The sequence below is a fragment of the Marmota marmota genome, unplaced genomic scaffold (genome assembly GCF_001458135.2).
Source record: "Marmota marmota marmota unplaced genomic scaffold, marMar, whole genome shotgun sequence".
NCBI classification, from domain to species: Eukaryota; Metazoa; Chordata; class Mammalia; order Rodentia; family Sciuridae; genus Marmota; species Marmota marmota.
In genome coordinates, this window is record NW_026000019.1 from 12,955,599 (window position 1) to 12,981,525 (window position 25,927).

The 25,927-nt window shown below is 33.1% G+C and overlaps 1 protein-coding gene across 1 annotated transcript in view; it reads right to left on the reverse strand.

The window, feature by feature from the left end:
• Xpr1 (xenotropic and polytropic retrovirus receptor 1) overlaps positions 1-25,927 on the reverse strand; it is a 172,470-nt gene that overhangs the window by 140,009 nt on the left and 6,534 nt on the right. Inside the window, exon 2 of the mRNA XM_015491740.2 lies at positions 4,824-4,875. Within this exon, the coding sequence (XP_015347226.1) occupies positions 4,824-4,875 (52 nt within the window). The remainder of the gene's footprint in view (positions 1-4,823; positions 4,876-25,927) is intronic.

Consider the following 25,927-nt stretch of genomic DNA (forward strand, 5'->3'; position numbering starts at 1 on the left):
TTTTTAAAAAAAAAAAAAAAAAAAAAACATGTCCCTCAACAGTTTGCAGAATAAGGTTTCTCAACATGGCCTGGCATCAAAACAACACAATGCTACAAAAACACAAAACTTTAAAACTAGGATCTCACATCATCTACTCATTTTAAAGAATACTACCTTTTGAAATTACAGGTTCAGCAACAATATGTTTAACCATCCAGTCAGCAGATAAAATGCTATACCACAAAGTGTTAGATCAGGAGAATTTTTAAATGAAAAAAAGAAAAAAACAAAACCACAAAGAAGTCAGGTTAATTTACTCTTTTTAAAATAAACAATACTTTGGCTTCATGTAAGACTGAATGTAAGGATTCATTTTTATTACTACTCATTGATGTGCTAAGAAGTAAATATATAAACTTCATGCCTCTTTGAGATACTAGATATGAAACAGTTAAAAGATAAAAATCCCTGGTCTTGGGAACTGAGACTGTGGCTCAGTGGTACAGCGCTTGTCTGGCCATGAGTGAGGCACTGGGTTCGATTCTCAGCACCACATATAAATAAATAAAAAATAAAGGTCTATCAACAACTAAAAAATATTTTTTTAAATCCCTGGCCTTAAGACACTTATATTCCAGAGAGATACAGAATTAATAAATCAATCTGAAAACATGCATACCTACAGAAGAGACTGGAAAGTGGCAAATGCTATGGAAAAAAAATAATAAATGAAACAAGGTGATGTAACATAATATGATTGAGTGACTGACTACGTTAGACTAGATATTCAGAAGGCTCCTGAAGGATATAGCCATGAACACTCTAATGATTCTCAAGAGTGGGACAGAGCAAAGCTCTAATGCAAGGGTAAGTTCAGCCTGATTTAGATACAAAAAGAAAAGCAATGTGATAGGATCCTAACATACAAGGGAAGAAATGCAGAAAATGAAATGGTTGGCACAGGACCAGATGAGGAATTTCAGGTCACGGTAAGTTTTTATATTACCTCTTTGAATTACAAGAAGCCAGCCTTCTTGCATGCTTTTTGTAAAACTGTTATTGGAGATACTATTATCACACAAACCAAAGCAAGAATGTTTCTTAAATCTCAGGTTCAGTAAAAGCTGACCTTTCCTGAGGAGCTGGTATAAATTTACCTTGTATGAATTTCTTTTAAGGTATAGTTGTATCCTAACTTTTTTTCCTCCCCAGTCCTGGAGTTGTAATCCAGGGCCTCACACATTTATTTTATTTTATTTTTAGTTGTTGACAGACCTTTATTTTATTTATTTATTATATGTGGTGCTGAAAATCCAGTGCCTCCCACATGCCAGGCAAGTGTTCTACCACTGAATCACAACCCTAGCCCCCTTATGTGAATTTTGAAATCATGTTCTCCTCTATCTTCTGAACTCTAAAAATTCAGTTAAATTTACAATTGGCTTCTGGCAACTATATAAATCATTATAGTATCTACTTTCTTTTTAAATAAAGTATTTACTTAAGCACAGTTTTAGATTTACCAAAAAATTCCAAAGATAGCAGAGAGTTCCCATACGTTCACTACCCAGTTTCCCCTATCATTAACATCTTCCAAGAGTATGATACATTTGTCAAAATTAATGATTCAAAATGGTACCTTATTATTAAAGTCCATCATTTATTTAGATTTCCTTAGTTTTTTAACCCGATATTCTTCTTTTCTTCCAGGAACTGATGGTATCTAATCTATCATTATTTCATCTTCATTTTCATGTTCTCCTTGTTTTAAACTCTCTACCTATTGTTACCTAATGTATTTTATCTAATTATAGAATTAGATAAAATACACTACTTCTGGGAACTATATGGAGTAATAAAGTTAGCAGAAATCAATTTATTTATTTTAAAATTCAGTTATTTTTATTTTTCATTTTGGGGGAATTTTGAATAAAGTTGGTACAAATATTAATATATAGGTTTTCATGTAAACGTAAGTTTTCACTCCTTTGTGACGAATGTTGAAGAGAACAAATGCTGGACAGTATGTTAATTTTGGAAAATACTGATGTAGACTCTTCTGGAGTAATTATACAATTTTTTATTTTCATCAACAATGAAAGAATAATCTACTTTTCTTGCTCCTAATGAACATTTAGAAATTTTTTTATTATTATATTCTTTCCTCACTTTTGATTAGTGCATTATAGTTGTATATATTGATGGGAGTTGTTATTACATATTCATATATGTACACAAGGTAATAATAAAATTTGGCTAATATCATTCCCCAGCATTTCCCCCTCAATTTTTGAATAAACTTGTTTCGATCTAGAAACTACAGATAGGTTTGGGGAGAAATGAGTCTACTATTTTGAGTCTTCCTCTCCAGTAACATGACATGTCTCCATTTATTTAGGTTTTTGTGATTTTTTTTTACATCAGTAATTTATAATTACCAATTCTGTGCATATTTTGTAAGATTTACAATTAAATGTTTCATTTTATTTAGAAAAGTTGTAAATGACATTGTATTTTCTTTTTCATACTACAGAATCAATTTATTTCTATGTATTGATAACAAACAGAAACTAAAAAAATAAGTTATGGATAGTCCCCAACTTAACAATGGTTCAACTTACTGTTTTTCAATTTTATATTGGTGTAAAAACCATATGCATTCCGTCAATTTATGTCCTAAAAGATAAAATTAGCTTTTTTTAAACTAATAAGTTAAATAGTCTAATACCATGCAAAGTAATGCTTATAAAAACTTTTTAAAAATACAGAAATTCAAGGAAATGTACAATTAAAAATTTTATTCAAAGATAACATTTGGGAAAATAGGTAAAATCAACATACAAAAAAAGTCTTAGGCGTCTAAAAGGTTTAACCTCTAAAATTCTCTTTTGATGACAAATTGATCAACAGTAATCCTGTCATTATTAAGCCATGAAACCTTCACTTGGTCCCAGAAGGCCCAAATCTAAAATGATCTCTTAAAATCCCTTTTAATTAAAAATATCAGTGACTTTTTTGTTTCAATTCTGTGACCTAAGTTGAGTGTTAAAGAGTTTCATGTTTTCATCACAAATCAACATTGAAAGATATTAATGTTTCCAAATAAAAGAGGCTACCTTTTTCCTCTAGAGCTAGGGATTGAACTGGGGCATGCTAGGCAAGCTTTCTACTTCTGAATTGTGCCCCTAGCCCAAGACACTTAAAGATGGCAAAAGGAAATTTAAAAGTTCCCTTGAAATTAATTCAGAGTGAAAATAAAAATAGATTTGAATATAATATATAAATTTTATACATCTGAGTTCAAAAGTATCCTTGGGGAGAGAAGAGGGCAGATCATTTCCCCCAACCACAACCACCACCACCAAAAAAAGGTGTGAACATTTATCCAAGTAAATTAATTCCATAAAGTAACTCATACACCATTGAAGAAGAAGAAAAAGGTAAAAAATACAAAAGCTTTATTTTCTACTGTTCTTTGTCACTGAAAATTTTTAATATTTCTAATGTCAAATGAATACTGCAATTAAGAGTTCTATTTTCAGCCAGGCATGCATGATAGAACACACCTGTAATCCTGGCTACTCAGGAGGCTAAGGAGGAGGATGGCAAATTCAAAACCAGCCTCAGCAACTCAGTGAGATCTAACTCAAAAATAAAAAATAAAAAAGGGCTGGGGATGTAACTGTGTAGTAAAGTCCCCCTGGATTCATTCCCCAGTACCTAAGTACTAAGAGAGAATTCAGTAAAAAACTAAATATTTTCAAATCTCAAGTGTCTTGAGTTAAATGTTGAAGAAATAAATACATTATAATCCAAAAGTAAGTGACATCTTATAAAACTAATACCTTGCTGCCAATACCTAGCTGGTTTATAATAGTAAGAGATAAAATCTTGACATGCTGTGAAGAAGCACATTTTTAATTCAGAATGTTTCAAGATAAAAAACATGTATTTCTGTGTCATTAAACAAGATTTATATTTATAGAGCTATAGTCTTATCAAATACTTTAATCATCTATCATATGTCATAAAAAATAAGCCTCTAGTAGCATGCCCCCAGAATGACTTCAAAGAATACTAGTGAGCTCTCATAAAAATATTATCCAGGATGCACTGTAAGAATATTCTTAACAAATATGTTTTCACATCATTCCCCTTAAAAAATCTGATGCATACTTTTAAAAGAATATCCAGCCTCAGAAGGAACACTCTCTCAAGCATAGTTTCTAAATTAGTTCCTAATTATTTCCTGATACAGAACTCATACAACTTTTACATGCATCTCTCCAAACCTATCAAAACTTAACCCTGTAAATAATAAGCTAGTGAGTAGAAGCTGAGGTAACGAAAAAGAAAAGATTTAATAAAGATAATTGGAGAGGTAACCACTGCTTTCATGTCAGTTGTTTTATAACTATGCACATGCTTGCTTACACACACATACACCCAGTAAACATCCTCCATTGTTTTACTAGTCCCACTCTAAAGGTAGTACATACAAAGGAAAAACTTGCTGCCCTAACTAATTATGAATGAATGATTCACTGAAGGATAGATTGATGGTTAAATGGAGGACAGATATAAAAATACACTGAAGGATGGAAGCAAGACATAGATAAAACTTTGATTAAAGTAATAAATGAGTCACAGTTCTCAGATAACATACAAGCATAATACAAGATTCACCATAGGTAAATACGAATTAGAAAAAAATGGATCACATTATCAAAAGCAAAAAAGACAATGGGTAAAGATATATTGGTTTCAGACTTTGCCGTTTATCACAGCTTTCCTTTAAAAAAGCTTTTATGTCACTAACCCTAAAGGGTAATTCATCTTACCTTCCACTGAAGGTGCCTGGTCCTGAGCTGAATACAGCATTTCCTTGAAAGCCTATCAGAAAGAAAGAAAAGCAATACATGAAATAAGTAGTAGAGTTTATATCAAAAGCATCTGAAGCTAAACACTTCTTTTTTAAAAAAGAAAATTTATGTTTTAATTAGTTATATATGACAGTAGAATGCACTTATATATTTTGATATATCATACATAGATGGGATATAATTTCTCATTTTTCTGATTATACATGTTGTAGAATCACATTGGTCATACAGTCACATACATATATAAAGTAATAATGTCTGTTTCATTCCACTATCTTTCTTATCCCCATATCCCATGCCTTCCCCTCCTTTTACTTCCCTCTACCTTGTCTAAGGTAATGCTATCCTTTTTTTTTTTTTTTCATTACAATTCTTAATACACATATTTACTTCTTTTCCAATATCCAGTATAATGACTACTTATAGCTCCTTAAATTGAGAATTTAATGAAATACATCAATTAACTTTACTAATCCATTAAATATTATCCAATCTTTAACAAGAGAGCCAATTTGTAAACTTTAAAATTAAAGGGCATTTGGAAACGAATGAAAAAAATCACCTGAGAGATCATAAGCCCTTTAGACTAAGAAAAAATAATGAAATAAACTGAGAGCAAAAGTCCTGGGGACTGCATAAGAAAATGTGAAGAACTGGACACAAATACAGTTTTTGAGTGGGTAAGTAACATTTATATAACATAAAATTCTTAACCATTTTTACATGTACAATTCAGTAGTGTTAAGTATATTCACACTGTTATACAACATATCTTTAAAATTCTCATCTCTACTTTCCAGTAGCGTTCTATAAGGTCCTCCAGAAGAGTTTAGAACTATAAAGATATTACAGGTTTTATAGTTTCCTTCTTAGTTAACAACCATATTTAAATAATTTAGATAGTTACAGTTTTTTCTCTCAAGAAGTAGTTAGGCAAAGGTGTAAGAAGTAGTTCTCCCTATCAATCAAAATGGCTCAAGCAATGAGTAGATAAGGCTCCAAGGCTGAGAGGTTAGTCAAAAGCTTAGTGACTTTATCCAGTACCATTGCTTCGAATACAATCTAAACACTGACAATTCCCCAAAGGACCTATAGCAGGGTTCCTTCACCTTTATTCTTTAGGGGTAGGGAGTGTTGTGCATTCTAGAGTTTTTAGGGGCATCCCTGGTGATTCGAGGCACATTAGATATCACCTCCTAGTTTTGAGATTACCAAATATCAAATATCCCCTGGGAAGGAAAATTGCCCCTCCTCAGAACCACTGGTGTACAGTTATTCAAGCACATATGCACCAAAAAGGAAGAAGTAAATCTTCAGGGTAATCTACTTACAATCTACTTTTTTTTTTAAGTATTCAAGTCCAATAACATTTTTCCAAGTGAATTTACTATTTGTTTTCAGTTAGTGATCAACCTGTTAGTACCATGACTAACTAAGCCTAACAATGTACAGTAAAAAGATTTCCAATGAAAATTAAAGTATTTAAATCAATTCATGTCTGTTCATTCTAACTCATTTTATGAAAGTTTGTAGGAAAAGTATACATCTATAACGTTTTAATGTTACATATATTTAAATTAAAAATATTCAATAAGATTCACTCTATAGAATTTAAGGCAATGTAGTAATGCAACTGTGGTATAATAGAAAATAAATATTTGGTCTTTGTGTCCAGTTCCTGGCATAGAGCTCCTAAAACCTTTGGAATGTATTGTTTTACTAATGAAATGGATCAATGGTGGGAGGGACCCCAGATATCTTCTGGATAAGGACTGGCCACCAGAAAAAACAAGCGATTAGAACATTACAACTTGCCAGGCACAGTGATTCACGCCTGTTAATCCCAGGGAGTTCAAAGCCAGCCTCAGCAAAGGCAAGGTGCTAAGAAACTCAGTGAAACCCTCTCTCTAAATAAAATACAAAACAGGGCTGGGGATGTGGCTCAGTGGCTGAGTGCCCCTGAGTTCAATACCTGGAACAAAAAAAAAATATTCGAATATTACAACTTAAGCCCCACAACCAAACTTCTGAAGAAGGAAGAGGTGCTAGAGATAGAATTCAATCACTAACAGAAATGATTTCAAGTCTGTATAATGAAACCTCCATAAAAGCCTCTGAACATCAAGGTTCACAGAGCTTCCATGTTTGTGAACACATCAAGGTGAGAAGTGTGCATGGAAGCTCTTATGCCATACTCACCATTATACCTTGCACTATGCTTCTCTTCTATTAGATTGTTTCAAAATTGTCCCTTTTATAATCCATCTGTTGCACTCAGTATTTTTCTGTGGGAATTATTCTGGCAAATTGTCAAATCTGAGGGAGAGTTCTGGGAATCCCCATATTTGCAGTCAGTCAGGCAGAAGTCTGGCACCCCAGTTGTAGCTTACATCTTAAACAGGGACAGTTATAAAGAACCCTTACTAATCTATGGAGTCTGTGCTAACAACAGGTAGGTAATGTCTGAAGTGAACTGAATTGTCAGACACACAGTTGCTGTTGGAGACCTGGCTGTTGCTGTCAAAAAAGAAACGCATTTGATGTTAAAAGAAATGGTGACACAAAACACTATACCACACTATAACTCTTTAGAAAACCTTTATTAGTCAAACACAAATTTTCTAAGATTACATTTTAAAATTATTCTCTTTTTTACCAAGCACTTATTCTTAAACTTGTTTGTAATCAACCCTAGGTGACAGTAACAAAAATCTGGAACCTCTTTTAAGAACGTTACATACACACTCAGTATTTTCTTTACAATTTTATGTCTCAGGGACCGCTAACTTCTAGATTAAAATAAGGAGTTATTTCTAAAGAGCTTATCAAACATTAAAAAAAAGTCTTTCTTTCATTCAGTTGACAGATTTAAATTTTATATCAAAGTCCTATACAGGTAGAGTATGGTCAGATTACTGTTCTCTGACAGGCTATTTCAAGAGGATAAATGAGTAAAAGGTTGCTGAATGCAGAACAAATTTCTACAACTAAAAAAAGTAATAGAAAAATATGAGGAAAAAAAGAATTTTAAAAAACTAGCCAGAGAATAGTTACAGAAATAAATCTATCCCAACAAGTAATATCAGAGGCTCAAATGTCTGAATGAAGATTTACTATTTGTGCGGTATAACAGGAATGTGTGCCAAAATTAAATAATGCTAACAGGAACCAAATAAACTGTCAACAAGCAAAGTGACTTGTATACAGTAGGAGCTTAATAGTTCTTGAATTCAAAAGAGTTTCCTCTCTGGAGAAAATTAAAAAGGATTCACAAAGCACACTAAGTAGAATTTCTGACATGTGATGAAAATGAATTAAATTTGCAAAAGCAAAGCTTACCAAATTAAGTTCAAGTAAATTAAAGTTTTTAAAAAAGACAAATTACAATAGTCTTCATTCAGATTAATGAAATCAAGACAAATTTCGGCGAAATCACTGGCAACTCATTTCTGCTACTTCATTTTCTGCTGATATAAGAGACATTCTATGTTTCTGGTAGTAACACTGTCTAGAGAACTCCATATATAGGACCATTCTATAGCCTGTGATAAGAGAGAGTCCACATCAGGAACAAGGAAAAAAAAACCTCCCGGGTATTGTCTACATTAGTACTTATGGACTGTTCATCTATGAGTCCATTCAAAGCACTTACCTACACTGGGAATTCAAAGGAGTTTCTTCAATTCATTTTTACTTTAAGAAAATCCAATACTTTATATAAAACTCTGAATTTATATAAGTCAATATGAATTCATGTGCATTCCTGAAGTTTTTTGATTTTCAAAGGCTTAAAAGCAATCTTTCATATCATTTGACTCCCTTCAAGTGATAAATTATTTTTGTTATTGAAATCTATATAAACATAAACTAGGACAAAATTCCTAGTGCTTAAAACAACTCATGTTAACAGTAAAATCTTACAAATTAAATAAATAAAAATAGCCACAAACCAATACTATACTACCAATAATATTAACATAAAGGAAAAAGATTCACAATCTGTTGTTGTTTCTTGGTACTGGGGATTGAACCCAGGAGCTTATATCCGCAGCTCTTTTTATTTTTCACTTTGATACAGAGTATCACTAAATTGCTTAAAGCCTACATTGCTGAGGCTGGCCTCAAACTTGAGATTTTCCTGCTTCAGCCTCCCAAATGGCTCGAATTATAGGTGTATACCACTGCACTCAGCTGAAAGTGATGACTGACACAAATATACCTTCTTTTGAGTTTGGAATGCCTATCCTACTTTGATAATAATTTTCTAAGCACTTAACTATACAGTAAGGCAGCACAGCAGAGTGGTTAGAAGTTTTGGGGTCAGAAAATGTGTATGAAAAACAACTCTTAACACTTAGGAGTTGTGCAAACCTAGGAAAATAACTATCTCTGTACTTCAATAGCCTCATCTGTAAAACAGGAATAGTGAATACACATAGCTTACAGATCTATATTAAGAATGAAAAACTCTTAAAACATTAATTCTTATACTAATTTTGACTCACAATCATACATGAAGAGTACTTAGGACATTGCCTAGAACATAAAAATATGCTGAAAAAAATGTTAGCTAATAACAGAATTTGAACTACGACAAATTACATCATCCCATGGGCTATGGCAGGAATACATCAATCATGCATGAGATATGCCTCAACCAGTTATGCTGTTGTTGCAGTGCTGAGGATGGAACACAGACTTCACAAATACTAGGCAAGCATTCTTAAATTCAGCTATACCCCCAAGTCACCAGTTGTTAACAACTCTTAGTAGTATAGTAAAACATGGAGCTAATATGATGCAACAAGCATAAACATAGACATTGCAATCTCCTAGCATTGCTAGTTTATAAAATAGTAATCTAGATGACCTAGAATATGTTCTTATTTTATTTTCAGATGATAAATTATGTAACCACAAAATATTTTTAGTTCTCATAGGAAACCTACAGACTCCTGAAGAAAATATATGCAGATTCCAGTTGAGTATGCTTTCTTTCTATAACATCTCCTAATTAGATTATTCAATATAAAAAAATTTAAACTTTGTACAATATAATATAAATGGGTATAGTTCAAACTTAACATGTATGTTTAATGAGAACATTAAAATAAATTTCTTAATGCTGTTAATTTTTAATAACCCAAAATAGATCATCTCTAATCTCCTTTCCAGAACACAGAGCGCTTTCACAGACCTACTTCCTACTTCCCCATTAGGCTCATATATAACATATTATAAATATTATCACTGCCATCAATAAAAATATCTAACTTGGGGTTGGAGATATATCTCAGTTGGTAGAGTGCCTGCCTCACATGCACAAGGCCCTAGGTTCAATCCCCAGCACCACACACACACACACACAAAATATTTAACTTGTCATTTCAACATTCATTTAAACTCAGCACATTAATCTAGTGGATTAATAGACAATAAAATAAACAACAGACATTTGAAGAAGAGCAAGGAATATTTGTTTTCATAAACAAAGTAGTCATAACCCATTAATAATATTTCCCAATATGATGAAATTTACAGACACATTTTTATCTGAATCAATTTACCAAATGCAGCCCTTAAATAGAAATTTAGATATATTCTTAAAAATATATATATTTTATATGCTGACCTACAGGCCCCTAGAAAAATTCTCCAATTATCTCTTTTTCAGTTTCCATTTCCTGTTTTTGCATTCCCTTTTAGGTTTATTTCACCAGAAATACTGGATAGTCTGTGACTAATGTGCAAGTCAATTACATCTAACATAGTTTATCTCGTCATCTACATATTAAGTGTTTTCCTGATGCTAAAACACAGAAGGCAATCTGTAAATCAAATTATAAACCTCAAAAGCAGTAATCTAGCATTTTCTCGTGTCCTGTACAAGAATCAACATTTTTTTTTAATTTTTGTTATATATGGCAACAGAATGCATTACAATTCATACTACACATATAGAACACAATTCAACATCTTAAATTATATTCATTTCTATCCCTTAACAAAAATAATCTGTTTTGGCTATAGAAATAATCCTCAACATCAATAAAAACCTAACATAAATTCTTATAATCATACTAATTGAAAAGTGCTTTTGTACATTAACCTAAAGCCTACAGTATTATAAAACATCACACACATTAAAAAATTTTTATGGCATTTGAAAGTACACAGTAAGAGGCAATTCAATATGCAAAAGTTGTTACAACCTGTATTTGGGGTAAAATTGGGAGTTCATAACCAACTTGAATCTAATGTATGAAATATGATATGTCAAGAGCTTTGTAATGTTTTGAACAACCAATAAAAAAAAATTTGATAAAAAAAAAGTTGTTACAACATTAAATTGTATTGACTTTATTAAATTAAATGTATGTTAAATATATAAATATACATAATTTGTAATAAGATGAACTAGTTTGGAATATGTTATATTCACATTTATAAATTTCTGCACTATATACTTTAACACCCGCCCCCCCAACATGGTTTTCACTATTTCCATATGGACATCCCTGAATGTATTTCCTTGGCTACATATCCAGTAGCACAAATTCACAATGTTCAGAATTTTCCCCCAAAACCTGATGTACCCATGATCTTTATTTCTATTAATGTCATCACCAGTATCCAAATCACAAATTCATAATCTCATTGTGAATAATCCCAAACTGGGAATGTGGCTCATGGTCTCATTCATTCCAACAAAAAATTATAAAGTCCCTACTGTGTGCCAGGCATTGTTCTAAACAGCTGAAACATATCATGAGGAAAATAAAGGTCTCTATCCTAGAGGAATGCACATTCTTAAATTTTTCTTATTTTCACTTGTGCATTTACAGATCTGGTTCAGCCAATTTTGCTACCAAAACTTCTCCTGCATTCATTCTCTTCTATACTTTTATCTAAACTAATTCAACAGACTCTCAACTGGTTTACCCACCTATAAATTTTCATTTCTTTAACACTTTTTAAAAACTGCTGCCAGACTGGGATTGTGGCTCAGTGGCAGAGTGCTTGCCTAACACATATGAGGCACTGGGTTTAATCCTGTGTACCACATAAAAAACAAATAAATTAAATAAATGTATTTTGTTCATCTACAACTAAAAAAAAATTTTTTTTTAAATCTACTTCCAAATCAATCTTTCCAAAAATACCAAAGCACTAGTCTGATTTTTCTGCTCACAAAAATAAAGTCCATACTGGCTTTTAAGTCACTCAGAATGATCTCCACTCTACATCTTTCCAGGTTTATCTTCCAAACCGGTTTCATTTTTACAATTTGACTAACTTTTTTCATTTTTACAATGTGACTCCCAAGCCAAAATGAATTATTATTTAGAACCTCAATAGTTCTTCCATCTGTATCTTTGTTTACAAATATTGCTTCCACTTGAAACAACTTCTCCTTAACACTGTTTTAAATCTAATTTCCAAGAAATTCTGAGAAGATGGAGTAGGAAGCACTGGTCTACACAACTTCAATGGCAAAATCTGTCTGTCATAACTATTTTGGAACTCTAGAGTCTACTGAAGGCTTAGATAGTAAACTGGAGTGAATCCTAATCAATTTTGTCGCTTAGCACAGCAGAAGCTATTCATTCCTCTCTCCTGGCCCTATGGCAGGTAGTTGTGCACATGTTCCTGGACCAGGGTACAAACACAGGCCAAAAGGACACTAACCCTACAAATGTCAGGGATCTATGCTGTAATCATTCATTGTGTAACAAAGACTTGGAACTGGTTTTGCTAAAAACTCTCTTACCTTGGGCCTGCAAATGTAAAAACTCTAGCATCTGTCTCATTTTGGATCTGTTTCCTTTGCTTTGAGTCAGTCACCTTGGATTCCAGGAACAACAGGTCTGATCAATAAACATCTTGTGATGATGCAAAACTATACCCCAGACAACTTACTTATCACTGCTTAACCAATCCTGAAATAATGATCAACCAGACCATAATTTGACCAAGAAGGTTTACACTTCTAGTCCCTTTTTATATATAATCTTGGAGTTTATGTCAGTATTCCCAAAGAAAAGGCTGGAAATGCTGGTGCTCTTGTCTTCCCATTATAGCTATACTGATTAAAATTGCTTTCCTGTTTTTTTTTTTTATTTGTTCTTTATAGTTATACATGACAGTGGAGTATAATTTGACATATTACACACAACATGGAGTATAACTTATTCTAATTAGGATACTTTCCTGTTTTTAATGAACTGGAAATACTATAAAATAATTCAATAACAAGAGCTGACATTAAAATTTTAGCAGAGAAGCTGATTTTAAACATTTAGATTTTGCAATAAGAAAGTCTGTGCAGTTTACAAACATGTTTTGAACTTGTGCTCTGAGAGATGCTGTGGCCTATAAAAGTTGAAGTAAAATTGCTCTCTGTCCTCACAGACTTTATAACTGATACTATAATAATGTCAGAATGAGTTATATAGATTTAATTAGTACAAGAGAAAGATCGAAACCTTCTCCTCTAAGATCAGGAACAAGACAAGGATGCCCATTTCCTCCACTTTTATTCAACATAGTAATGCAAGTTTTAGCCAGAGCAATTAGGCAAGAAAAAGAAATAAAAGGCATCCAAATTGGCAAGAATAAAGTAAAATGATCTCCTTGCAGATGGATCTTATATATAGAAAACCCTAAAGACTCCACACACACACACACACACACACACACAAAATTAGTACTAATAAATGAATTCAGCAACTAGCTGATCAAAGTCAAAGACAAAGTCATGCAAAAATAAGTTGCATTTCTATATTAACAAAATAATTTGAAAAGGAAACTATTTGAAATAACAACCTGGAAACAAATTGATTCTATTTACAATAATACCAAAAACTAAAATAAAGCATTTAGAAAGTGAAAGACTTGTACAAGAAAACTACAAAACATTGTTGAAAGAAAATTAAAGAAGACATAAATAAATGGAAAACATCCCATGCTCCTGGACTGGAAGACCTAACATTGTTAAAATGTCAATACTACCAGAAGTATTCTATGAATTCAGTGGAATCATCTATCCCAATATTTTTTATAGAAATTAAAAAACCTATAATGAAATTCATAGGGACCCTCAAAAGACCCTGGATAGCCACAACAATCTTTAAAAGAAAGAACTAAATCAGAAGACTTACGCTTCCTGATTTTAAAACTTACTACAAAGTTATAGGTATAGTAATCAAAATAGTATGGTATAAAAAAACACTAATAATTTTATATTATATAATATTTGCTGTTCTTCAAAAAGAGTTTTTAAAAGATACTATATGAGCCAGCAATTTCATTTCTGGATATATACCCAAAAGAGTTAAAAGCAGGGTTTAAAATATTCATTTTCATGGTAGTCTTATTCCCAAAAAGTAGAACACAGAAGCAACCCAAGCATCGAACAACAGATGCATGGATATTATTCACTCAAAAAAATGGAAATTCTGCATTATGCCACACATGCATGAACTTTGAGAACATTATTCTAAATGAAATAAACCCCTCACAAAAAGATAAATACTGTACGATTGGTACTTTCAAGGTTCTTAGTCAATACCCTAAAGACAATGTAGAATGGGGGACATCAGGAGCTGAAGGGAGATGGAAATGGGGAATTGTTGTCTAACAAGGGAAAAGCTTCTTTTCTACAAGATAAAAAGTTATAAAGATGTATAGTAATGGTTCCAAGATAATATGAATAAACTTATGCCGCTGAACTGTACACTTAAAAATGATTAGGATGATAAATTTTATATGTATTTTACCACAATTTTTTAAAAAAGCCATTGGGAAGTAAAAGAGCATTTTAAGAAGGAAGACATATTAAAAACTATCAAAAGCTGCTTACAGACCAAGATAATTAAAAAGAGGTAATAAGATTTGAGGATCATTGCTCACTGATGACTTTCAAGAATTAGTTTCAGTAGGGCAATGGGGCCAAAGCTAGATTAGATCTGGCTGAATATATGTGACAACTAAGTATACGATAGCCACAAATACTGATGAACAAGAAAAGTAATACTAGTTAATTTATTGAACATCTACTATCAGATATTGTTTGTAAGCATTTTAAACACACTAACACTACTCTCTAAGGTATAAGACTCCCATTTTACCAACTAACGGTTAAAAGTCCTTTGCCCAGATATTACCAAGTACTACTCTTTTGACAATTCATACTTCTTCAAGAAAGACAACAACATTTCAAAATTTACCTCTTATTTTGGTCTCTTACATATTGATATTCTCCTATTTATTTCCAAAACTTCCCTATACTATTAGATTTTTATATTCTATGTAATAACCAGCCTCTGAGATGACCCCCTGATGATTCTTTCCTTTTGGCAGTAACACTTCAATACTAAATAGGGCTGATCTATGTAATTAAATGGATATTGCAGGGGCTGGGGTTGTGGCTCAGTGGTAGAGCACTTATCTAGCATGTGTGAGGCACTGGGTTCAATCCTCAGCACCACATTAAAAATAAATAAATAAAATAAAGGTATTTTGTCCATCTACAATATATATAAATATGTGTGTATATGTGTGTGTGTGTGTATATATATATACACACACACACACACATACACACACACATTTTTTAAAAAATGGCTATTGCAGAAATGGCAGAATACAACTTCCAAGGATGGGTCATAAAAAACACTGTTTTTCACCTTTCTCTCTAGGATCACCCACTCTGGGGAAAGCCAACCATGAAAAAACTCAAATAGCCCTAAGGAAAGATACAGTGGTGAAGAACTGATACCTCTTGAAAAATGCCAGCACAAACATGCAAGCCATCTGAGTCATCCTAGAACTGGATTCTCCACCCCTGTCAGGCTTTATAGCCCCAGCAAACATCTTGACTGCAACCTCACAAAATACCCTGACCCGGAACTACTCAGTTAAGTGGCTCCCAAATTTTTGCTACACAAAAACTGTTAGACAAGAAATGTTTATTACTGTTTTAAGCCACTAGGTTTTGGGGTGACTTGCTATACAACAATAGATAATTAATATAGCAAGCTAGATTTGAAAGACATTTTTGTAGTTATTAGATCATAAGCAACATCATTGATTTTTCTCGGACAAAGTAGTTCAAATTTTATTCCTATAATGAGTAAAAACTATGGAAAGAAATACTATGACATTCAAGTGATTTATTTGGCAATAATAAAGAAAATCACGTTCCTATGTCAAAGTCACCAACAGTATGATTTAACTTAAATGTCCTTGAAAAGTCACACAGTCACACTCCTGAACTGGAACAGATCTGACAGAAGATTAAGTCAGCTTCTTCTCTATCAAAGGATCTTACTCTGAAAATAAAATAAAACTTTAACAAAATGCTCTCTTGTACTAATTAAGTCTGTATAGCTCATTCTTACATTATTACAGTACCAGCTATGAAGTCTCTGAGGACAGACAGCAAAATTACCTCAACTTTTATAATCCACAGTATCTATCAAAGCACAAATTCAAAATGTTTACAAACCACACAGACTTTACTTTTGTAAAAATCTAAGTGTCTAAGATCAGATTCTCAGCTAATTTTAAATGTCAGCTGTTGTTATTTTTACTGAATTATTTTATAGCATTTCCAGATCATGAAATACCAAACTACAAAGTCCCTTTTCATTTCTCCCAATTTTCATTTATATTTTCCCTTTTTGTACAAAATTCAAGACTCTTTCATTTGCTAGATACAAGAGAAGTTCTTCATGTTTTTGCCTTCCAGCCCTCCTTAACATATAGTAAAGTTCATCCAGGTTAGTAAAGCATGTTGATTTTGCTCAAATAGAACAGCTGACACAACATTCATTCTCATGCTCTTAGTAAAAGTTTGCCATTTTCTCTGAAAGAAAACAAAAAATAATTAAAAATTTCTACAAAGTTATCTCCTATGTGATTATAAACATGATTTTAAAAAATATTTTTAGAAGTTGATTAACCTTTATTTTATGCATTTATTTATATGCGGTGCTGATAATCGAACCCAGTGTCTCACACCTGCTAGGCAAGTGCTCTACCACTGAGCCACAACTCCAGACCCATATAATGGGTATCAGACCAGGTTTTAGTCAGCTTTTTCGCCAATGTGACCAAATGATGAGCAATTTTAGAGGAGGAATGTTTATTTGGGGACTCATGGTTTCAGAGGTCTCAGGCCACAGATGGCCAACTTCGTTGCTTTGGGCCTGAGGTGGGGCTAAACACCATGGCAAAAGGATGTAGAGGAGGAAAGCAGTTTAGGCCATGACAATCAGGAAGCAGAGAGAAAAAGAGAGAAAGAGAGATTTGCTCACCAGGTACAAAATATACATCCCAAAGGAATACCCTCAGTAACCCATAGCCTCCAGTCATGTCCTACCTGCCTACAGTTACCAGCCAGTTAATCCCTATCAGTAGATTGATGCACTAGTTAGGTTAAGGCTGTTATAACATAATCTTTCACCTCTAAATTTTCTTGCATTGTCTCATACAAGAGCTTTTGGGGGATACTTCATATCTAAGCCATAACAGACCACTTCATTGCAAACCTTTAATAAACTAACCATTATCTATTGGCCAAATAATGTTTCCTACAAATATGCTACTGCATTACAATATATAAGATGTTTGTATTAATAAAATATTGTTTAATCAAATCTAAGATACTATAGATACTATACTATACTATACTATAAGGTGTATCATTATTTTATGTACAATTAAACTATGACATCTGTAAGATGCATTCCAATGTTAATGGTGTTTGGATATGAAAGAGGGAAATGTGCCTCTTAGAATCTATGAAATAAAGTGACTCATTTTGTCACAATCACAATGCAGTTTCTGAGGCAATGGTGAGTTTTATTTCTGTAACAAAATACCTAAGGGTAAGAACTATATTTTTAAAAGAGATTTATTTAGATGGATTTATTTAGGAATGAATATGCTGGAGATGCAATAGCATGGAACTAGTACTACTGAGCTCTGGTAAAGATCTTCTGGTTACATCACAACATTGGCAGATGGTATCATGATCAGAGCACATGTAAGAGGAAACAATCACATGGTGAGAAAGGAAGCCAGTAAATCAGGCAGGAGCCTGGCTAGCTCTTTTTATAATATCACTCTCATAGGAATTAATTAGCATCCTATGAGAATTGACATTAATCCCTTCCAATGGTAGGATCCCAATAACCTAACCCCCTTTCTCTAGGCCACACCTCTTAAAAGTTCCAACATCTCAACACTACCACACTGGAGACCATGCCTTCAACACATAAACCTCTGAGGTCCAACCATATTCAAAACATACCAAATGAATTCTAAATGTCCATCTACAATCATTTGGTTTTCAAGAAAATGCATGACCCCAAAAAGAGGTTTGGTTATACAAAAAGATTGAGTATCAACATACTAAAACAAATATCCATTAAATATACAAAAAAGTTATTTCCATGGCTATTTTTATTGATATAAAATAATAACTATAAAATGTATCAAATCAGGCTTTCCTGTATTTCAGATATTATTACATCTAATTCTCACTATGGTCTTTTTTTAATATTTATTTTTTAGTTGTAGCTGGACACAATATCTTTATTTTATTTATTTTTATGTGGTGCTGAGGATTGAACCCAGGGCCTCGCAGGTACAAGGAAAGCACTCTACCACTGAGCCACAATCCCAGCCCCCTCACTATAATCTTGCAAGGTAAATATTATCCCCACTTTAGGCACTAGAAAACCAAGATTTGGAGAAATAAACTGGTTTTTTAAAAGTGTCATAGCCAGTAAAATGAAGAAAATGCAGTTTAATCAACACATTTAGTTAAAATTAAAGCTACTTTATTACCTTCAAATATGAAGATCTCATATAACCTGAAAGAACTTTTTGTTTTATTCTATTCATTCCTAAAAGTTCATCCTATCTTCCTTACCATTAGTTGGACAAATTTATCAACAAAGAGTACCTATGTTTTGTCTCAACACCCGTAACCTCTTAAAATCTAGAAGAAAGCAAAAAACAACTGTGTTCTGAATATATCAGCAAACTCCTTTTGTCATATCCAAACCAGTCAGTGTACTCATTTTTGAGAAACACTACTTAACATTTTAGAAATAAGACCCTGGTTCGAGGCAGATGAACAGGCATTTCACAGAAAGGCCTAGAATCTTGGCCTCTGCTGTCACAGATGCTAGGAGTCCCAGAATGACCCAAAAATTGTATACACACAGAGACAGTGCAATAAAAGGAAATTAAATTGAGATAATTTGTTGTAAGCCATCTACGTTTTAGAGGTATGCAGTAGCTGCTAGTGACATGTTGCTATTAAAATTATAATTTTGAGTAGCTAAAATTAAAAATTCAGTTCCTCTCTTTCATTAACCATATTTCAAGTACTTAAAAGCGACATAACTAATGGCCACATATTGGAAAATGAAGATTCAGAACATTTTCTGTATCTCAGAAAGCTCCATTATATTCTACAGTTTGTCTATCAAGAACACAGTAAGATTGCCAGTGATAAAACCTATAGTAGTCAAGTGCCTGGTCTGGTTTGATAGTAAAATAACATACTATTATTGCCTAGAAGATATAGCCTAGAATGTGAATGCTAGGTACATTTCCTATTGTGAATTAGTAAACTGGCACATCACTCCGTTGTAACCTTAATAACATTCAGTAAATCACTTATTAAATACCTACAATATCACAATTGTTGAGAAAGTTGGTCATTTACACTGTTCTACACATAGAATCTGAAGCTCAGAAAGGTCTTACATCTAACAGTAATAAAATCAGAATTCATATTAGTCTTTTAAAGTCCAACTAAACTCTAAAAGCAACATACAATATATTAAAAGATACATGCAGAGTTATGAAACAGAATGGAACCATACAGGTAGTATTAAGGTTTTTTTAAAAAGAAACACAAGGCAGGGATCAGAGTTAGGAAGGTCTCAAAACAATAAGAATGGCAGCACATTAAAAGCATCATACAGGGGCTGGGGATGCTCACTGGTAAAATACTTACCTGGCATGCACGGGGCCCTGGGTTCAAATCCCAACATGATGAAAATGAATTAATTCATTCATTCATTCATTCATTCATTCATTCATTTATTTCTCCCTAACATGATGGGGAAAATGGTGTGTGTGTGTTATATCCAGGGAAAAAGATATCCCACCAAGAACCTGACCCATCCAAACACCATAGGACCTTGGCCAGACAGCATTACGTAAGTGGGTGCTTAACTCTCCCTTTCTAATCACATATTTAGTCAGTCACTTTCTGGTTATCATTCATCTTCCCTTGTATGTTAGTGGAAGGAACAGGGAAATAACTTGGTGATAAGAAAAACATTTGAGCCTAGAATGTGAATGAGGTACATTTCCCATTGTGAATTAGTAAACTGGCACATCACTCCCTTGTAAGCTTAATAACATTCAGTAAATCACTTATTAAATACTATTGCCCAAGCCCATCAATCTAGAGTCACTGAAAAGACCAATTCTAATCAGAATTTGAACCACAGTGAATTCACCAAGATAAAGATATTCTGTGAGGCTTCTTGGCAGCCAGAATGTTCTCAAGAATTGTGCTGATCTCAAATAGTACCTTTTATCCAAATTCCATGAGTATTTATTAGTCCCTGTAGCAAATGTCCTGACAGTTCTGACTACCAAATTTATTTTAAATCTATCCTTCCCCTTCAACCCTTCTCTTACCTCAATGGAACCACAGCACAGAAAACCTACAAAATGATAAAAGATTGGAATCTGGAGCACAGGCCTTGGTTCATAATCTTGATTCCACCACGAACTAGTAGTGTGACCTTGCCTAACTACTTAAATGATATTTTTTATATAAAATGGGATATAAACATACATCAACAGGCCTATTGTAAGGATCACATTCATGTGAGTTACTAAATGTGACAAATGCTGGATGACTGTATCTACTACCTTCCTGACACCCAGTAACCATTCAAGAGATGCTATATATTGTTACTAACACATTTCACCAAATCTAAGATACTACTAGTAACTTACATCATTGTTGTGTATATATACTTCTAAGAATGAAAAAAGTTTACCAACTTAACTATGACATAGCATTAATTGGAAGAAAATCTGATTTCAAATGTTAAAATGTGAAAAAGTACATATAAAAATCTATTAAAAATTTAATTTAAGCCTTCATTATCTTTGGATATACTATTTGGTTTTCCTGTCTTTGATGTCGATCTCTTCAAAATCATACATCTTATTTTGAACTGATTCCTCTCCCTAATCTTTTATTTAAAACCCTCTATAGTTCACACCCAGGAAAATGTTTAAACTCCTTAACATAATATTCTAAGCCCTATCCCCCGATCCTTCCCAGCTCCTTTCCAACTTCATTCTGCTGGCTCTTCAACATATCCAGTGAACCAGATTTCCTTAACCATGTCTGGATATTTCCACATATGCCTTTGCTCTTTCTGTCTAGACTGCCCCCAATGTCCTTTTTCCTCTTATCCATGTGATAGAACCACACTCTATCTCTAGTATCCAATTTATATATACCATTACTATAGATACTTCCAATATAAATGCTTTGCTTTCTAGGGCAAAATCAATTAGCTATTCCTCCATAAAAAAATTATAGTAAACTATGATTAAAAACCCAAAGTTAAGAATTCCTCTAATACAAGGACTAAACCTCACTTATTATCTCTCTACCACCTATCATGATTCAACAGTATAACAGCATGTTAACAACCCAGTCTATGAAATAAGACACATCTGTGTTTGAATTCTGGGCTCTACCACTTACTAGTTACATGACTTTGGGTAGCTTAGTCTAAAACTCAGGGTCTTCTGAAAAGGGGGATAACAAAACCTAATTTAGAGGGTAAAGATTAAATGTAAAATGGCTGCCACGCAAGAACACCCAATAAACATTAGCTGTAGTTATTATTATCATTATTGTTTTATTATCTTTTTTTAAAAAAAATAGAGACATTCATGAATACTTAATAAGCAGGTTTAATACACAGTCTGATATTCTCTAGACGTATTTGCCCTGACTTTGGCTTGGCAATTTAGGGTATAAGGGGTAACACATGTAACCAGTGCTAAAAGTCAAACACAGGTGTATAACCAAGTGTATAACACAGGTGTATAACCAAATCTTCCTTTCACTGCTACCTGACTTCTCAAACCTTACATAATTCCTTAGTTCTGTCTCCTCACTTAATATGTGTTTCTACTTGTGACCATACCTAAATAGAATAATGGCTAATTCTATGTAGGTGAATAAAGAATAACACTGTTGGCATCTGAATCTCATAATTCACTCTGTCTTTTAATTAGCATACAGAAGAACCATTTTATATTGTTAATGTGATCTAATGGATGATAAGATTCAGATAAATGTATTAGTGCAGAGTATTTGAGCAATCATTTACCAAAACATTCAAATCCCTACTGAGTCTTACAAAGAAAATTTATTCTTAAAACTTAAAAGCAAAGAAATGTTTATATGGCAGTAATATGCCTCAGCAAGGAACAGCAGTAAGCAGAAGGCCAATACACCTATACCAGGTTTTGCTATCAGCTAATTTTAAGACTGACCACATATCTTGCCCTATATAATTTATTCATCTATAAAACAAAGGGGTTGAGAAAGTCTTTTGCAATTCTAAAACTAACTGTAGAATTAAATATTAAATTTTCATTAGAAAATTGAAAAGAACTAAAATTAGATATACCCGAAAAATTCAAATAACTCACTTAAGCTATATTTAAGAATACATCTGAATATCACCTGTTTAAAGAAAAGAATTCAAAGACACAGGCTATAATCAAAATGAATACAAGTTATAAATGACCTGGACAACTAATTTTGACCAAGACAACAGCTACATAACTGTTCTCATCTGGTTTTCTTACTACACACAAAAAGGTTAAGAACAATTTATTAACATGAACATACCCATAAGCAGAAATATTAGCCAAAATCAATAAAACCATTTTCCAAGAAAATCAACACTGAACACCCTAAAGGCCTCATTTCTCTCATATAAATAATGTTCCCAATCATTATATAATGCCACTGAGCTCTATATGAGAAATAATTTTAATAGCAAATATATTGCTTTTACTATGTACCAGGCATTGCTTTAAGAACTTTTCACATTTTAACCCATATAATCCTCACACCAGTCTCATAAGTACTGTACTATTATTTTTCCCATTTTACAGATGAGGAAATTGAGGTACAGAAAGGTTAAATGATTTGCCTGAAATCACTCAGCTAATAAGTTGGTAGAGCTGAAATATGAACACAGGCAGTCTAGATTTAGAGTCTGTTGTCTGAATGTGTTATCAACCTACTAACATATGCTATAAATTAATAAGCAATAAAATGAACCAGTATGACTGTATTAATTCAACCACTAACTAGGCCACGTGACCTGATTCACTTAATCTATTTGACCTATATTTCCCATGAAAGTACAAAAGGAAAATTGAGCTAAATATTCTCGGAAGTTCCTTATAGATCTAACATTCCATGACCTATAATCCTAAGGCCACAACTATAGTGCAGCAACAGCTTTAACCACTGTTAGCTTCCTCTTTTCACCCTTATCACTACATCTCATTGCCTTTTTCTTATGTCTCATCCTCATAAGGTCCTCTATCAGTTGCTTGTTCAGTAATAGTTACTATGATAATCTTAAGGAAAATATAAGTCACAGAGGGGAAGTCTATCCTACTGACCACACTGTACCACCTTCCAAACCCTGCAGGCTGAGACCTGGAACTAAAAATAACCCAGCCATAATTGCACCGTCCTACCAAACAGATGCTACAGAACAGTCAGTGGTGCTTGAGAACAGGTGGAACAGGCCTAAATGTATATATTAATAAAGAGATGGGTTTATTTACTTTTTATAAAGCAGTATGATGTAGGACTTAATAGTAGGAGCTCTTACAATCTCATTCTACTGTCCACAATTAGCAGTATCAACATAATCAGTTACTTAATGGCTCCAAGACTCAGTCTCCCTCTTCTACAACGGTGATAACAACCTATATAAAAAGCTTGCATAAACAGCTTTAGTTCTTTTCTCAAAAATAAAAAATAAAAATAGGGCTGGGGTTGTGGCTCAGTGCTAGCGCACTCGTCTGGCACGTGTGCGGCACTGGGTTCGATCCTCAGCACCACAATAAAAATAGATAAATACATAAAATTAAGGTATTGTGTCCATCTACAACTAAAAAAATATCTAATAAGTAAATAAAAATAATCGGCTGTTACTGCCACTACTACCACCACTGATATATTTACCATTCCTGTACAAAAACAAGAGCTCTAGAGTCTGACAGATTTGATTTCAAATTCTGGCTCTACTTAGTTACTAGGTGTATAGCCTTGAGCAAATTAACTAATTTCTCTAAGTCTGGGTTACCTCCTCAAGTAAAATGAAGATAATATTTATCCTGCAGAACTGTTGTAAAGACTAAATGAAGATAACATAATGTAAAGCAGATGACACCTGGTTCTTAAGCACTCAATAAATGTTATTTCTTTTCTCCTTAATGACAAGCTGACCACATTTCTGCTAATTCAATTCAAAGAAAGGAAAGTAGAGTTAGGAATCAGATGAAATCCCGATAAGCCAACTTTTTTTTTCTCTCTATTGTTCTTTGCTGTGGAAAAGGTATCAGAAAATCCTCTTGCTATGGTTTCTTTTACCTCTTATGGGATTCATAGAACTAGAGAGGGATTTTTCATGGCATCTCCAAACTTCCCTTGGGATCCTCAAAACCCTCTCATGGAATCAAAGATGTCAAAAGTATTTTCATAATAATACCACAACGTCATCTATTATGTTTCTACTGGCTGGTAAAAGGTGCTCTTGAATAGTCTTGTGGGGTTTTTGTTGTTGCTGCTATTGTTGTTTAAAATGATATTTGTATGTGTGTATGTTTGTTGTTGTTTGTGGTACTGGGAATCAAACCCAGGGTCTCAGACATGCTAGGCAAGCCCTCTACTACTGAGCTACATTCCCAACCCTGCTCTTGTGTTTTAAACATTTCTCAGTTTTAGTTTCTAATAGAGTATATATTAATAGACATTGAAATCCTCAGTACTTTTTAAGAATTTCAAGTGGTTCTGAGAGGAAAGAATTTGAGAACCACTGCTCTTACTGCTCTTAAAAAAAAAAAAAAAAAAGCCCACAAAGCACATACTCTGTGAAATTACAACTTTATCAATTTAGCCTAATAAGTAACTCACACAAAAATCTAAATATGTCCCACTTTCCTCTATGATTATATTCCAGTCTTTCAATCTTCAAAAAATCACTTGTCCACTAACCATCTGTGAAAAGTAAATATCAGAGCTATATCTGAGGATTTATCTCCACATTTCTAGCCTAAGGTCTTTATAATACTGCAGGACACCTTCAATAAAAGACTATTTTCTTAATCAACATGTTAATCTTGTTGAGGGAGTCAGGTGCAGGTGGGGCACACCTATAATCCCAGCAACACAGGAGGCTGAGGCATGAGGATGGCAAGTTCAAGGCCAGCTTCAACAACTTAGCAAGACCATGTCTCAAAATAATAAGGACTGGGGATACAGCTCACTGGTAGAGCACCCCTGGGTTCTATTCTCAGCAACAAAAACAGAAAATTTGAAAACTGTTATGTTTACAATAAGATTATTTATATCTTCCTTTGGCCTCTATCAAATAAACAAATTTTAAAGGATTTTCTGATCTGTCTGAATATATACTATATTTGGTGACAGGAAGAATAGATGACCATATTTCAATCTGACTAAACAAATCAGACTTCAAGATATATAAGCATCATTTACAATAGTGATCAAAATGTATAAACACATTCCAAGTCCCTAATCGACCATCTTCTCATTCTACACCATTTTAAATTTTGGAAACACCAAGTTGACTGAAATACAATACCAGAAAAACACACATGTATTTCATTTTTTCCTCTATTTTTTAAGGTTATGAGAGAGCCAGAATCTATCAGCCTAC